Source organism: Octopus bimaculoides, chromosome 9, assembly GCF_046866305.1.
Source record: "Octopus bimaculoides isolate indiv1 chromosome 9, ASM4686630v1, whole genome shotgun sequence".
In the NCBI taxonomy this organism is placed as follows: domain Eukaryota; kingdom Metazoa; phylum Mollusca; class Cephalopoda; order Octopoda; family Octopodidae; genus Octopus; species Octopus bimaculoides.
The window spans coordinates 73,299,987-73,316,905 of NC_142936.1; the positions used below are offsets into that span (position 1 = coordinate 73,299,987).

Consider the following 16,919-nt stretch of genomic DNA (forward strand, 5'->3'; position numbering starts at 1 on the left):
ACCCCAGTATGCAATCGAAATCTCTCAGTTACAAGGTAACGCATGATTAATTCAAAACAATATAAATAAACAAATGTTACATTTGACAAAAGAATTTGAATACTCAAGGGTTAGAGACCCTGAAAGCTATGCAAGTGGACAAGTCAAAGGATCGAGACCAGACTAACATGAACCACCTCTTTCCAGAGGTTAAAATGGGTTTGTGTAGGGTCAATATCCCTACTTAAAACAAAAAGAGAGCAAAATTACAGAAGCATCAATGACAGTTCAAAAGCAACAGTGAAGATGAGTTGTCCATGGCCTCTGCTCCAGAAGGAATGAAGGACTTATGTGAGTAATAAACCTTTCTGCTATAGGCACAAGGCCTGAAATTCAGGGAAGGAGGATAGTTGATTACATTGATCTCAGTGCTTCACTGGAACTTATTTCACTGACCCCAAAAGGATGAAAGGCAAAGTTGACTTTGATGGAATTAGAACTCAGAATGTAAGGATGGACCAAATGATAATAAGCATTTTGCCTGGCATGCTAACGATTCTACCAGCTCACTGCCCCAAGTAAATAATAAAGCAACCCATAATGCAATTGTGAACCCAAGTTAAACAATAGGCATATGGTTTGAATCCTGTTATTGTTTGGGTCGGTTGCATTTTTCACTTTGAAATATGTGACTGTAATGTCTAATGATTAGTTAGTATTTTTTTTACCTCAACCTTCACTAAGGCAGATGTATTGTTTTCAGTTTTGTTTGTTTTGTCCTTGGACAAGATATCTCAAGAACCACTGGATGGATTTTGATGAAACTTTCAGGGATGTTTGGCCTCGTGATTGGCACAAACTAATTAAAACTTGGGATCGATCTGGTACCAGACAAGGATTCTGGATTTTTTCCTGTGTTTTTTACTTAATTTTTGAGAGCGGCCGGGTTTCATTTTTAGCATTCTCGTTTGTGAGAGCAGTCGAGTTTATTTCAGATATTCTCATTTTAAAAATCATCTCTGGCTAATCGTTGAGAGGACGTTGGTGTTGCCTTGGCAGAAGTTTGAACTCTCTGAGTGCTCATTTATTTTTGTTTTTGATAGCTGCTTAACCCTAAATCAGCTTTAATCAAGTAGACATTTAATGACATAACTATTTTAACATTGGCTGTCTGAACCCATCCCATCTTTTGCATATTTGCCTGACAGACAAGGAATCCAAAATAACATTCTCCAGCCCATTCTTTATCAAGATAACAAGGTGTGATCTGAAGTAATTTCAACTGGTATGTCTAGTTGGTTGAGTGACTATATTCAGGCAACCTTGACTTATAATGATGCAAAGTCCTGCTGCCCTTGTAGCTTCTACACATACATATTCTCTCTCTCTCTCTCTCTCTCTCTCATATATATATATATATATATATATATATATATATATATATATATATATATATATTTTAATTTTTTTATTTGTGATTGCAGTCATGCTGGAGCACTGCTTTTAGTTGAAGAAATTGACCTCAGCACTTATTCCACGTAAGCCTAGTACTTACTCTATTGGTTCTTTTGCTGAACTGCTAAGTTACGGGGACTTAAACACACCAACATCGGTTGTCAAGCAATGGTGGGGGGAACAAACAGATACACTAACATATACATATATATATATACGATAGGTTTCTTTCAGTTTCCATCCACCAAATCCACTCACAAGGCCTTAGTCAGCCTAGGCCTATAGTAGAAGACACTTGCCCAAGCTGCCATGCAGTGGAACTGAACCCGGAACCATGTGGTTAGTAAGCAAGCTACTTACCACACAGCCCCATATATGTATATATATATATATATATATATATATATATATATATATACATACATACACACACACACACATTCGCACATACATATATATATATACACATAATGGGTTTCTTTCAGTTTCTGTCAACCAAATCTGCTCCCAGGCTTTGGTCAGCTCAAAGTTATAGTACAAGACACTTGCCTTGAATGAACCTTGAACCATGATGGAAACAAACTTTTTACTACACAATCATGCCCACACCTCTCTAACCTAAAAGGTCCTTGTCTTGCAAGTTACTTGGCAACCCTGCTGATGCTCGTGCCATGTAAAAAGCACCTTTGCTGGTGTCATGTAAAAAGGGCATGAAGCCATAAAAACCATGCTAAAACAGACAATTCAAGTCTGGTGCAGCTCACTGGCTTACCAGCTCCTGTCAAACCATCGAACCCATGCCAGCATGGAAAACAGATGTTAAATGATTATGATGACACACATATATGAGTATATGAATATATATGATTGTAACAGCTGGTGCCCCCCTCACATCTAGTTATTCAGATTTGATGTTCCCATAGAATTTGAATTACGAGAGAGGTGCCATATGTTGTAATCATAAGTAATAGTCTCCCTTTGGCATTGTAGCTTGTTTAAAACCTTGTCTGTATTTAAGTACTACACATACACACAATGTGTATATGTGCAGTATATATATATATATATATATATATATATATATACACACACACACTCATTATTTTTTCAATTATTTTTCCATTGGTTTTCATTTTATTTGATCTCATTATTTTATTTTAAAAATTTCATTTATATATGTGTGTGTGTACATGTATGTCTATGTTTCTGTCTCATTATAACCTTTCATCATCTGACACATCACCTCCTCCAATGCCCCTCCCCTCTCAAGGGATCTTTGTCTTGCAAGTTACTTAGTGATCCTGCCTGTGCAGGTGCCACTCAAAAAGCACCCAGTCCATATTGTAAAGTGGTTGGCATTTGGAGGGGCATCCAGCTGCAAAAATCATGCCAAATCACCTGTACGAGTGTCACATAAAAAGCAGTGGTTAGTGTTAGGAAGGGCATCCAACCATAAATGCCATGCCAAAACAGACACAGTAACCTGGCGTAGTCTTCTACCTGGCTGGCTCCTGTCAAACCATCCAACCTATGCCAGCATGGAAGGTGGACGTTAAATGATGATGATGACAATAATGAGGTACTCATGCTTATTGATTTATTTATTTACTTGTATTTTATTTATTTATTTACTAATACACCTTTACTTTATACCCTGTTTACTACTATGTTGGTCGGTATTTTCCCTCTTCCTTTTTTTTCTCTCCCCCACTAGCTCTCTCTTTTCTTCCTTTTCTAAATACTTATTAATTACCTTGTCCTCTCTCTAAGTCAATATATTAGATCTCTGTGACAAAGCTCAATAAAGTGTTCCCCTGATGATCCAATGCATTGGGAACATCTAAATAACAGCACTGGTGAGACATGTTGTTGGCACTCCGTCGAGGGTTCCAGTCGATCTGATCAACGGAACAGCCTGCTCATGAAATTAACGTGCAAGTGGCTGAGCACTCCACAGACACGTGTACCCTTAACGTAGTTCTCGGGGATATTCAGCGTGACACAGAGTGTGACAAGGCTGGTCCTTTGAAATACAGGTGCACAGAAACAGGAAGTAAGAGTGAGAGAAAGTTGTGGTGAAAGAGTACAGCAGGGTTCACCACCATCCCCTGCCGGAGCCTCGTGGAGCTTTAGGTGTTTTCGCTCAATAAATACTCACACTCGTGTTTATCTTAATTTTCCACTACATAGGCTCTTTACATCAGAACTACTAACACTGCAAAGCAAAATGGCTGACTAACAACTATACTGAAGACTGACCAGATAATGATAATCTATGTGGAACTTTTACTACAGTAGTTGTACACACACACACACGAGCGGCTGTGTAGTAAGAAGCTTGCTTCTCAATAACATGGTTCTGGGTTCAGTCCCACTGTATGGCACCATGGGCAAGTGACTTCTGCTATACCCTCGGGCTGACTAAAGCCATATGAGTAGATTTGGAAGATGGAAACTGAAAGAAGCTCATTGTGTATGTATGTGTGTGTGTGTGTGTGTGTGTGTGTGTGTGCATGTCTTTATGTCAGTGTTTGTCCCCCACCACTGCTTGACAACTGTTGTTGGTGAATTTATATTCATGTAACTTAGCAGATCGGCCATAAAGACTGATAAAATAAGCCCTGGGGTTGATTTGTTTGACTAACATCCTTCAAGGTGGTGCCCCAGCATGGCTGCAAACAAATGACTGAAACAAGTAAAAGAAGAAACTGCAAGGATGACAGAGGAACGACTTCCGGTACAGGTGGCAGGGTTACTGCAAAATAGCAAAATCGGACAAGAGCATCTTCTGGATTTGTATTCTTTCGGTGGAGTTATTAAAATGTAGTAGGGGAATCTGAGTGTGTGCACTAGTTTATATAGGGTGGGGTCGTGGAGGAAGGGGAAGTGTTGGCGAAGCAAATAGTTATTAAAACAGAGAGAGAGGGGGCCAGAGTTAGGCTGGTCAAGGATAGAACACGAAGGAGAAAAGTATTCTTTTGGGATTTTGGGTAACATGATTTAATGAGACAGCAAATGCTGATAATAGTGAAAGAGAATTGAAAAATCTGAGAGTTTTCAGTCAGCCAATCTGTGACAAAATTAGAGAAATAAGTGACGAGGTGACAAACTTGAATAAATGAATAAGTGATGAATAGTAAATGTGCGAGAAGGAACTTAGGTTTGTTTTAAGACAACAGTGAAGAAGACGAAACTATGTTTACATGGTAATGAAATAAATAGAATAACAAAAAGAACTAATAAGGGGTTTATGGTCTGCATGGAAATAGGTGTAGATGTACGAAGTTAAAAAAATAAAACAAATATATATATATATATATATATATATATATATACATGCACAAACACACACATGCATATAATACACACACACACACACCATTTTTGTCTATATAACATCAATAACAAAAATCAGGGATGTGGTTTAGACATGAGGCCAAGAAATGTACTATAAAAGTTTTACACCAGTTATTTTATGCAAAATAAAAAGGTGCGCAACAAGAATGTATATATACGTATGCATGCATATCTCATATATACATACACATGCATGCATATATCATATACACTTACACATGCATATCTCATATATACTTACACATATCTCTCTCTCTATCTGTCAATGTAACTCTATATACATATACATATATATAAAAAATAGTTTTACATATATCTATTAACACAAATTTGGTAGGGAAAAGATAAAAGAATTTTTCCTAAAAATAGCAGCAGAATTGCTGGAATTACTTACCAACAGAAAATCCACTGAGAATAATACCTATTCCTGAAACTGTCTCTGACAAGCCTGTAGATAAGGAATAGAGTTCGAAGTTGAAGAAGTCCAAAACGACGACAGTATAAACCGAAAATGATATCCCAGACGTCAATATAAATATGAATGTTACAATCGTTATGGCAGTAATAGAAGTTATAAATGGATAAATCAGACTAACCAGGCTACAGCTGATGATTGCGAATGAGAAAATCACCAAACTTGGCATCTTCAGATAAAGGAAGATAGATCCCAAAACACGGGAGATGATATCACCAATGGCACCTATTGAGAAAATCCATGCTCCTTGTTTTACAGATAGCCCTATTGAATAGCAGTAGTCTGGTAATATAGTTACTACAGTGGCCAAATTGCCAAAAGCTATAAATAAAGTACACAAAAACAGAACATAATTTTTGTTTGATAAAAGAAACTGAAGTTTTTTCACAATATTTTGCTTTGGCATTTTTGAAATGTCAATTTGAGAATTTGATATTTTTGTAGTGTTACTTTTGATTGAATAATTGCTAGTAGAATTTTGGGAACTCAAGTTACCATTCTGTTTGTAAAGTGGTGGTGTTTTCTCAATGTCTGAAATCTTAATTATCTCTTCTGGATAGTTTTTGCCGTTTATTTCGATAGTGGAATGGATTTTTTGTTTTGTCTCACATAATAATAATTCCTTTTCTTCAATAGTCAGATCATGAGTGTCTTCTGGTTGTATGCAGTTGTTTTCTTTACACGTTCCTGAACTATCTAGCACACAGCTACAATTGCTGTCGCTAGTTGGCAATATTGGACTTTGGCTACTTTCTCTGGAGGTAAGTTTCTTTTTGTTGATGCCATTTTTACTTGGTTCTTTCTTTGACTGTTTTCGGCTTTTAAAATATTCTGTCTTTGTGGAAAATATTAAACCCAAAGGAAGACAATTAAGGACAGTTCCACCAAGAATAAGTAAACTTCCTTGCCAAGAGTAGATGTCTATCAAATATGATACAAATGAAGGGAAGATGATTAATCCGAAACTTTCACCAAGGGTAATGAGGGAAATTAGAATTCGGCCAGTGTTTGGGAAGTGATATGCCAAAGCTGTGTTTGTAGAAATATATATTAAGGAACAGCCAGTGCCTGAAATATATAGAAATTAGGTAAATGTAAATGTTTGTTTGGAAATGAGACAAAAAAAGAAGTACTCAATACAAAAAAAAAAAGTGCATTGTTTCTATTTTGAAGCTGAAACTAGTTAATTGTAATTTGAGAAAGTTCAGCTTCAAAATAACACACACACATGCACACACTATGTATAAAGAAAAATAATACAAATTTTTAAAATAAACAATCACATGATATATGTGTGTGCGTTAGGATTATGATGTTTCAAGTTGTGGGTGTAATCATCACAATAATGGTGAAGCAGTAACAGAAAATTTATTGGTAAAAGATGTTGATTCTTCTTTTTAAATCCTTTGCTCCCTATGGAGTATAGGCTATCAAGGACTTTTCTCTACTCTTCTTGACTCTTGGGTGTCTTCTCTAAGGAAAGGTCTTCCTCTCCCAGCTCTTGCTGGTTTTGCTTTGTCACCAGTGCTTCTGTAATTTTGATTTTTTTATAGGTAGGAGTGTTGGCTCTACACAAACCCATTTTTACCTCTGGGAAGAGATGGTCTATATTAGTATGGCCTCTATCAAAGGACAGAGGCCAAACTTTGGGAGGCCTTATCAGAAGCTTGTGCCCTGCCAAAGGTAGGAGTGTTGGCTCTACACAAACCCATTTTTACCTCTGGGAAGAGATGGTCCATATTAGTCTGGCCTCTATCAAAGGACAGAGGCCAAACTTTGGGAGGCCTTATCAGAAGCTTGTGCCCTGCCAAAGGTAGGAGTGTTGGCTCTACACAAATCCATTTTTACCTCTGGGAAGAGATGGTCCATATTAGTGTGGCCTCTATCAAAGGACAGAGGCCAAACTTTGGGAGGCCTTATCAGAAGCTTATGCCCTGCCAACACAGCTCTAAGGGTCAATGAAGCAGGCCACCACATCACAACAAGGACTGGGCCTTGTGAAAAAGAGATGAAAGCCAAATGTCATTGTACACCTTCCACATTTACTGTCAGCAGCACATCCTTAGAAGCATTCAAGAAGGACAAAACCTCTTAGAAATTCTCAAGAATTTGCAGGCTAATCAATGTGAAATTAATGATTGTAAAAAACATCCTCGATTGAACCAAAGACATAATCTGTATGGAGGACTCCTACCTACCTAGAATAGTAATCCATGGTTAGCAAAAGGGGGACCTCTTGTCAATGTGGAAGTTCTAAGAAGCACTGGGAAATCCAGCTGAAGTACTGCTGTCAAACTGTATTAGCCCCTAAGGTGGCAGCCTGTCTTCGATAACATTGGTGGCATAGAGAAGGAAGACTTGAAGGTATGGGCAATTGTTAACCCAGATGGCCACGCATATAAATACAGGAACATGGTCAAACTTGACTATTGGAGCACCCTTTTCTTTTGATATTATGATAATAATAATAATAATAATGGTTTCAAATGTTGGTACAAAGCCTGAAATTTCAAATGAGGGGCAAGTTGATTACATCAACCCCTGAGCTAAACTTAAGCATTTTATTGACCCTGAAAGGATGAAAGGCAAAGTTGACCTCAATGGAATTTGAACCCATAACATAAAGAGAGACGAAAATACTACTAATCATTTTGTCTGGCATGCAAACAATTTTGCCAGCTCACCACCTTCAATAATAATAATAATAATAATATTTTCTACTATAGGCACAGGGCCTGGAATTTGAGGGGAGGGGGTAAGTCGATTACATCAACCCCTGTGCATAACTGGTACTTACTTCATTGACCCTGAAAGGATGAAAGGCATAGTCGACCATGGCGGAATTTGAACTCAGAACATAAAGACAGCTGTTAAGCATTTTGCCTGGCGTGCTAACAATTTATCCACCTTGCCGTCCTAATAATAATAATAATAATAATAATAATAATAATAATGATAATAACGATCCCTACCACCAATACTACCATCTCCCCACTGTCATAATTGTCATCACCACAACACCACCATCATTTTATGCCTGTTTTCCATGCTAGCATGGGTTGGACAGTTTGAAAAGGACACAGTGAGTTGGAGGACTGTGTTATGCTTCAATGTCTTGTTTTTGACATGGTTTCTATGGCTGGATGCCCTTCAAAATGTCAACCACTTTACTGTTAGCACCAGGTTCCCTTTTCATTTTAGGCATCAGCACTAGTTTGGTCACCATGCAGCTTGCACCTCCTTCTCTATTATAGATGCTTCATTTGAAGGGTAGCTTCAAATGAGGTGCCCCCAGTAGAGAGGGAGGTGAAAACAGAACAGGTTTTGTTTGTAGAGGAGCAGCGAGGATACTCAGATTATAGAAGGGAGGGATAGAAGTAAGGAGGGTGGAGCTCAAATGAGAAATAATGGGGATAAGTTGTTAGGGGAGGGTGGGCTCTCATGATGTACAGTGACTACAAGTGAGTAGGAGTAGAAGAACAGGAAGGACAACAAAAAATAGGTTAGCTTACCTGCAATGATTCCCAAGAAGAAGAGAATATATGGAACAGTAGGTACAAAACAACATACAATAATACCTAAACTGAGTAATAGGCTGCCTGTAACCAGTGCTAATCGAATACCAAATTTTTCAACAATATATCCAGAGATTACACCTGCAAAGGTAAAAAAAATAAAATATTAATTAGGTCCACCATTAGAGTGTGTGTGTGTGTGTGTGTGTGTGTGTGAGTGTGCATGTAAGTGTATGAACAGGGCAGGCCAGAGAACCTTTGATCACATGCCTTATATGATCAGGATTCCCCTAGGCATGAAGCAATATCTACAACTCTGTTTGTGAGCAGAAAGATTTGTTTTGCACATCACAGAAGGATAGAATGGATTAAGCGAAGCAGAAGGATACACATGGCTGGAAAGGGTCACTGAAGAAGTCACAGATGTGTGACAAAAGATTTCCAGACAATGGACATAAGATAGAATAAGAACAATGATAAATGAGTGAAGAATGAATATATAGTGTGTGTGTTTATTTGGCAAGGAAAAAAAAATGACCATACCAAAATAAAACAATATATATATATATATATATATATATATATATATATATATATATATATCAATTATTAAGGTGGTTATTCTCAGTAACCTTAATTATATATATACATATATATATATATATACACACACATACATATATATTATTAAGGTGGCTAGTCTCAGTACCCTTAAATATAATTATATATATATATACATATGTATGTATATATCTATATCTAATTTTCCAACAATCTCTCTCTCTCTATATATATATATATTTATATAATTGCCAACCAAGTATGGTGTCCTATATGGGACAGTGCTACTGACGTTTATAGCCCCAGGAAGACATCTCTTCCAGCTGACTAACGACACACATTCTGTGTCCAAGAGGGGAGGTAATTGCCCCCATCTCTAGCTTTATGTGATGCACACAGATTCGAGTTTCTGGGTAGTTATCCATCCTCAGCTACTGATGAAAACTCACCCAACTTGCAAATACCTTAGGAATAAGAACCCAAGTTTGAAATTTCCCCAAGACACTTGATGAAGGCTGGAAGGTATATCAGCCGAAACGTTGTGTTAACAACAAACAAGATGAAGACAAGTATCCGTCAAACGTAAATAATGTACTGGAAATAATTGTTAAGCCCTGGATAGACAGTGTATGCAATGGAAGGCCAGATGTGTTTCAGTAAGACTCTGCACTATCGCGCATGGCTTTAATAACACAGGAATGGATGGCTGAAAATTTTCATGATCACACAGCCTCTAACATTTGGCATCCTAATTCCCCAGATCTCAATCCATTGGACTATTACACGTGGAGTGTTGTTGAGAGAGAGGTCATAACACCAAAGATTCTTTGAAAGCTGCCATAGTCAGAGTAATGTCCAAAATGAACCAGGACCACTTGATTCGAGCATGTAGATGATTTAGATCTCATACAGAAGCAGTTGTTGAAGCTGAAGGTTGCTTTATTGAATAACAATTATGGAAAAGGTTTATTTTTATCCTCATAGCATTTTTTGATAAATAAAGGTATTATCTGTTATTAGATATCTATTTTTTTTAATAAACATAAATCTGTCCTCAAATATTTTACACACCCTGTATATACACATAGTGTAATATGTATATATATATATATATAATAATAATAATAGTGGATTTTCATCGATGAGTTCATGGACCTTGGTTCTTTTCCCTAAAACTATATATATATATTAGAAATATAATATTTCTAAATCTCTCAGAGAGATTTAAGCAGTAGTGGAGCGATAAAGTTGTAGTATATTGTCAACTTAATGTGACAATCCCAATAAGGGAATACACTACTGCTGTTTAGCCCTAGGAAGCTGGACCGCTTCCTGTCGGCCTTGACTGGCAAGCTACTTCAGGCCGATAACGCGCAAAGACTCAGAAACATGTCCCTGAATGCTGGCTAGGCTGGGTGGAGGAGCTTGTCTCCCCCTCGCAGACTTAAGGACACAGTAATTGTGTCAAGGCCGACAGGAAGCGGTCCAGCTTCCTAGGGCTAAACGGCAGTAGTGTATTCCCTTATTGGGATTGTCACATTAAGTTGACAATATACTACAACTTTATATATATATAAATAGGTCTTACAGCTGTTTCCAGGATATTTATTATATCTCCGATGAAGGGATATAATAAATATCCTGGAAACAGCTGTAAGACATTCTATTTATAAATGTTCTAAAATCTTCACAGCCTTGTTTTTTTATCTCATTCTGAAAAAAAATTTTATATATATAATATTGCATACATGCAGATAAATGCAAACTTACACTAAAAAATAAACAACAGACAAACAAATAGATATTAAATAAAAGAAGAAAATATACTCTGTTCCTACCTACACAGCCAAAAACTCCTGTTGGCAAGAAAACTGCCAACGTAACATATTTCAGATCATTAGGAAATGCTAGCTTCAGCTCTACATAGTAGATAGACAATGCAAAAATGAAGCCAATGACCATTACATTGGTTCCAAAACAGCAGAATGAAACAATAAAGCACTTAAACAGTTGAATACGGGAGCGTTGAGCAATGCTGGAAAATAAGGAAACTGATTGTGAGAGACATATATGGATTAGATAAAGCATAATCTATTACAATAAACTAAGTCAATAGCTTTGGGTAGATAAAACCCTTTATCATATTTCTATTGAAATACATTACCTTCATTTCACTTAATTTTGAAAATAATAAAGAATTTAGGAAAATAACATTGTCATTATTATATTGGTGTTTGGAACATACAATTTTGAGGAAGGTTTTACTTTAGATCATTTTAAAACAGGAAGTTGGTACCATAGGACAAGGGGTGGTCTTAGTCAGATTGGTATCAAAAGGGTTAATATGTGAGGCAGTGCTGAAAAGTTCTTAGTTTTAAGGGTATCATGAAAGCCCTGTTGGAGGCCCAACCTTCCAAGTTCCCACTACACTCTCAGAGTGGTTGGCATTAGGAAGGGCATCCAGCTGTAGAAACTCTGCCAAATCAGATTGGAGCCTGGTGTAGCCATCTGGTTTCACCAGTTCTCAGTCAAATTGTCCAACCCATGCTAGCATGGAAAGCGGATGTTAAACGGTGATGATGATGATGATGATGATATATATCATCATCAGCAGCAACATAAGCAAAAGTGTGGCTATGTGGTTGAGATGCTTGCTTACCAAGCTCATGGCTTCAGATTCAGTCCAATTGCATGGCACCTAAGGCAAGTGTCTTCTACAATAGCTCCAGGCTGATCAAAGTCTTGTAGGTGGATTTCATAAATAGAAACAGGAAGAAGCCTGTTGTGTATATACAACTGTATATGTATGTGTGTATGCTTGTATGTGTCCATGTCTTGGCATCATGTGATGATTGCAAACAAACAACAATATCATACCAACACTGTCGTTCATTTACAATCTTCCATGAAAAGCATGCCTGGCCATGGGAAGATATTACTTTGTTTGGAAACAGATGAAGATCGGCAACAGGCTTTAAAAAAACCTGCCACAATGAATTCTTTCAAACACATGTAATCATGGAAAGGCAGATGTTAAAATGACGATGATGAATAAGAAAGTTACAATGGACCACAAAGAAAAATACAGCAGAGAAAGAACAGAAAGTAATAGCCATCATCATTTAACATCCATTTTCCAGTCTGGCATGAGTTAGATGGTTTGACTGAAAATTGGTAAGCTGAGGAGGTGCATCAGGTTACAATCTGATTTGGCATGGTTTCTACGGCTGGATGCCCCTCCTACCATCAACAACTCCAAGAGTGTAGTGAGTACTTTTTAAGTGCCACCAGCACAAGTGCCAGTTACACAACACTGGCATTGGCCACAACTATGATCTCAAAGTACAGTATATCACAATAGGTCTTGGTCACCTGTCACTGCCTGCATGAGACCCAACGTTCGAACGGTGCCTTTTATGTACCACGGGCATGGATGCCAGTTACACAACACTGGCATTGGCCACAACTACAATCTTCCAAATATAACATTTAGAAAGTAATTACTTGAGTGTGTCTGTGAAGCAAAAGAATGTGAGAATCTACATTTGTGGTGTATATGTGTGTTTGATGCAAAAGAGTTGACTGTGCAAGAATTCTTGGGTTAGCTGACTTGTACAGTGCAATGGCTGATAGCAGAAAACAGTTTCTTAGAAAAATATACAAGATGGCAGTTTTAATAATGCAAAAATAAGGTTCACATGTTCTCTTGGAGAAATAGCATATTTCATCAAAAATGAAGCATTCTGATTGGATGAAAAACAACTAAAAGGTCAGGTGACACACACTGTTGTGTTCTCAGCTGGATAAGGTGATAAAAATATATTGTAAAAAGAATTCATGTGACCTGCAAAAACGACAGTCATCTGGGTAGGATTTTCAGTATAAGACACAACTGTAAGGCAAACTTGACATAGAGGCAAATGAATGTAAGATGTCTTCAAGTGCATATGTATGTGTGTGTGTGTGTGTGTGTGTGTGCACGCAAGAGTGAGAAGGGATTAAGAGAAACAAGTATGGAAGGAGAGTAGTATCAGATTACACAACAAACACTTTCCAGTAAATTACAGTTAACAACATCACCATACTTGCCATAAAATAAACATACATCCATACATATACACACAAACTGCATGCTCAAAACGTTATACACACACACTTAGAAATGTTTATATAAGAATGAGTTCAGACCTTGTTTTACACTCTCTCTCTCTATATATATATATATATATCACACAATATATTTGTCGTCCCATAAATAATGCAGGTTTTTTAATACTTCTTTTATTTTTCTAAATTAAGATAAGCAAAGTTCTTTTTTAATTTAAAATATACTCTCCTTCATTTTCTACAATGCTCTTCCATCTATCTAGTAGACTTGCAAGGCCCCTCTTCCAAAATTCACTTGTCTGTGATGAAAAATACTCAAGTTCCACTATTAATTTGACACTGTAGGGTGACCAGAGTTGAGAATAGTAGTCCAAATGGCTGAGGACAAATGTTCACCATAGAGCCCCCACTCAGTTCCTTGGTCCCTTGTTCTGAATGTTCTCAGAATCCATCCAGCCCTTTGCTTGCACAATGCCGCCATCTTGATGATATGCACATAAAACGAAGCATTGTTGCTCCATTTGGTCCAAAGTATCGTTGTTGCAGCTCCTGAACACCTATTTCCTTTATTGCCCACAAGGGGCTAAACATAGAGGGGACAAACAAGGACTGACAAAGGGATTAAATCGATTACATCGACCCCAGTACGTAACTGGTACTTAGTTTATCGACCCCGAAAGGATGAAAGGCAAAGTTGACCTAGGCGGAATTTGAACTCAGAATGTAACAGCGGACGAAATACTGCTAAGCGTTTCGCTTGGCATGCTAACGTTTCTGCCAGCTCGCCTCCTGAACACCAATTAGCTGATGGTGAAGGGCTTGGAATTTACCTGCATTAAATTGCATGTTGCTGTCCTCAACTCATTTATATATGACATCTAGATCTTTCTGTAGAAGATTAGCATCAGAAGTTTCTTTGACTGCTTTTACTAGTTTTGTGTTGTCAGCATAACTAGTAAGTGTGACTGATGGCTCTGAAAGAACTACCATGAACAGCTGTGGCCCCAATACAGTTCCCTGAGACACTTCACTCTCTATTACTGTCTCCTTGGAGAGGGCCCCATTAGCTACCACAGCCTGGTTTCTGTCTTTTAAGAAGTATTGTAACCACTCTCCCAGTTTCCCGGGTATGGCCGAATCTCCATAGCTTGTGACATATCATCCCATGATAAACCTTATCAAAATCCTTTGCAAAATCATGATATATCTCATCCATGTTTGATTGATTCATTAATTGTTTCAACACCCAGACATAATGCTGCAAAAACATATTTATAACACAATACACAACACACAATATATATATATCACCTAATAGACATACATACATATCTATATACAGATATCATCATCATCGTCGTTGTTCTCACATTAACATCTACTTTCACATGATTGGATAGGACAAAATTTGTTCAAGTAGATTTTCTACAGTTGAAGGCCCTTCTTGCCACCAAACCTCACCTGTTTCTAAGCAAGGGTAATATTTCCCCATGGCCAAACATGTTTTTACAGAAAATTGGAATTGAAGGATATGGCTTGTATGTCAGAGAGAAACAAATGAACACCCTCCTGCATTATATAGGCATGGCTGTGTGGTAAGAAACTCACTTCCTAACCACATGGTCCTGGGTTCAGTCTCACTGTGTGGCACCTAGGGCAAGTGCCTTGAGGGTGGATTTGGTAGGTGGAAACTGAAAGAAACCCATTGTATGTATATATGTATGTATGTATCTATTTACCATCATACTTAACATCCGTTTTCCATACATGTGTTATGTGTGTGTGTGTGTGTGTGTGTGTGTGCATGTGTTGGTGTGTTTACATCCCTGTAATTTGGTGGCTTGGCAAAAGAGACCTACAGAATAAGTGCCAGGTTTGAAAAATAATAAGTATTCAGGTCGATTTGTTCTTGTTCGAGGCAGTGCCCCAGCATGGCTGCAGTCTAATGACTGAAACAAGTAAGAGATAAAATACAAAAGATGGTGAAAGATTTAAATATCTTTCATCATAGGTCTGCTTGATTACAGTTCACCTGTTGCTGCTGTTGCTGTCAGTACTCCGTCGCTTCAACGGAACAGCCTGCTCGTGAAATTAACGTGCAAGTGGCTGAGCACTCTACAGACACGTGTACCCTTAACGTAGTTCTCGGGGATATTCAGCATGACACAGTGTGACAAGGCTGACCCTTTGAAATACAGGTACAACAGAAACAGGAAGAAAGAGTGAGAGAAAGTTGTAGGGAAAGAGTACAGCAGGGTTCGCCACCATCCCCTGCCGGAGTCACGTGGAGCTTTAGGTGTTTTCGCTCAATAAAAACTCACAACGCCCGGTCTGGGAATCGAACCGCGATCTTATGACCGCGAGTCCGCTGCCCTAACCACTGGGCCATTGCACCTCCACACACAGTTCACCTAGGTCGCCTAGAACTAGAGAATGACAGCAGCAGCAGTTGCCGCTGTTTCACCGCTTCTATGACTACTGCCACCAGCTATATTGTCTTGTGGTTATCTAGGCACATGGCATTTGGTATTATAGGGTGACATTCAAACTAAAACATTTCATTATATAACGGACGTGTGACAACTGATGCAAATGTGTATGATACACACATATATGTAAATAAATATATACATTCATATACAAATATATGCATACAGACATACATAATGTGCACCACACACACACACAAACGTTTATAAATAACTACAGGCATACTGACACCTTCACATACACACTTGAATATATACATATGTGTATACAGACATATACACATGCATATATATTTGGATATAGATATACATACATTCACATACATATAAATACAAACACCTGTACATATGTACACACACACACTCACATATATATATATGTGTGTGGGAATGTATATATATATATATGTGTGTGTGTGTGTATGTATATATATATATATATATACATATATATATGTGTGTGGTATATGTATGTATATATATATATATATATATATATATATATATATATATATATATATATATACACATATGTATATATATAAGCATATATGTGTAAAAATAATACATATGCATGTTCCTCTTTTGTCTTTTACTTGTTTTCGTCATTGGTCTGTGGCCAGGTAGTGGGGTGGACACACACAAACACACACAAAGTACTGCTACTGATGTCATGTAAAAAGTATTGGTGCCACATAAGAAGCACTGGCAAAGGTGCCATTGTAAAAAGCAATGGTGCTGGTGCCACTTAAAGAGCACTGGTGAAGGTGCCACATGAAAAGCTCCCAGTACACTTTGTGACGTGGTTGGCATTAGGAAGGGTATCAACCACAGAAACCATGCCAGAACAGACAATTGGAGCCTGTTGCAGCCTGCCCAACCCCGCCCTTGCTAGTTCTTGTCAAACTGATCAACCCATGCCAGTAGGGAAAATGGACATTAAATGATGATGATGATGTCACATATATACTCTGAGCTTCC

General features: G+C 37.7%; 2 protein-coding genes across 10 annotated transcripts in view; one reads left to right on the top strand and one right to left on the bottom strand.

Moving 5' to 3' along the window:
• Positions 1 to 16,919, bottom strand: part of LOC106869088 (uncharacterized) — a 45,462-nt gene that overhangs the window by 15,375 nt on the left and 13,168 nt on the right. For 3 of the 4 annotated variants that reach the window (XM_089357709.1, XM_014914614.3, XM_052970756.2), the window contains exons 2-4: positions 11,181 to 11,377; positions 8,779 to 8,922; positions 5,186 to 6,334 (exon numbers count right to left, since the gene is read on the bottom strand). In XM_089357709.1, the coding sequence (XP_089213835.1) occupies positions 5,186 to 6,334; positions 8,779 to 8,922; positions 11,181 to 11,377 (1,490 nt within the window). The remainder of the gene's footprint in view (positions 1 to 5,185; positions 6,335 to 8,778; positions 8,923 to 11,180; positions 11,378 to 16,919) is intronic. The other variant, XM_089357710.1, reaches the window with a different exon arrangement.
• Positions 5,889 to 16,919, top strand: part of LOC106869089 (uncharacterized) — a 76,442-nt gene continuing 65,411 nt past the window's right edge. For 3 of the 6 annotated variants that reach the window (XM_089357713.1, XM_089357712.1, XM_089357716.1), the window contains exon 1: positions 5,889 to 6,027. The gene's annotated coding sequence lies outside the window, so the exon portion shown is untranslated. The remainder of the gene's footprint in view (positions 6,028 to 16,919) is intronic. The other 3 variants (XM_089357717.1, XM_089357719.1, XM_089357718.1) reach the window with 2 other exon arrangements.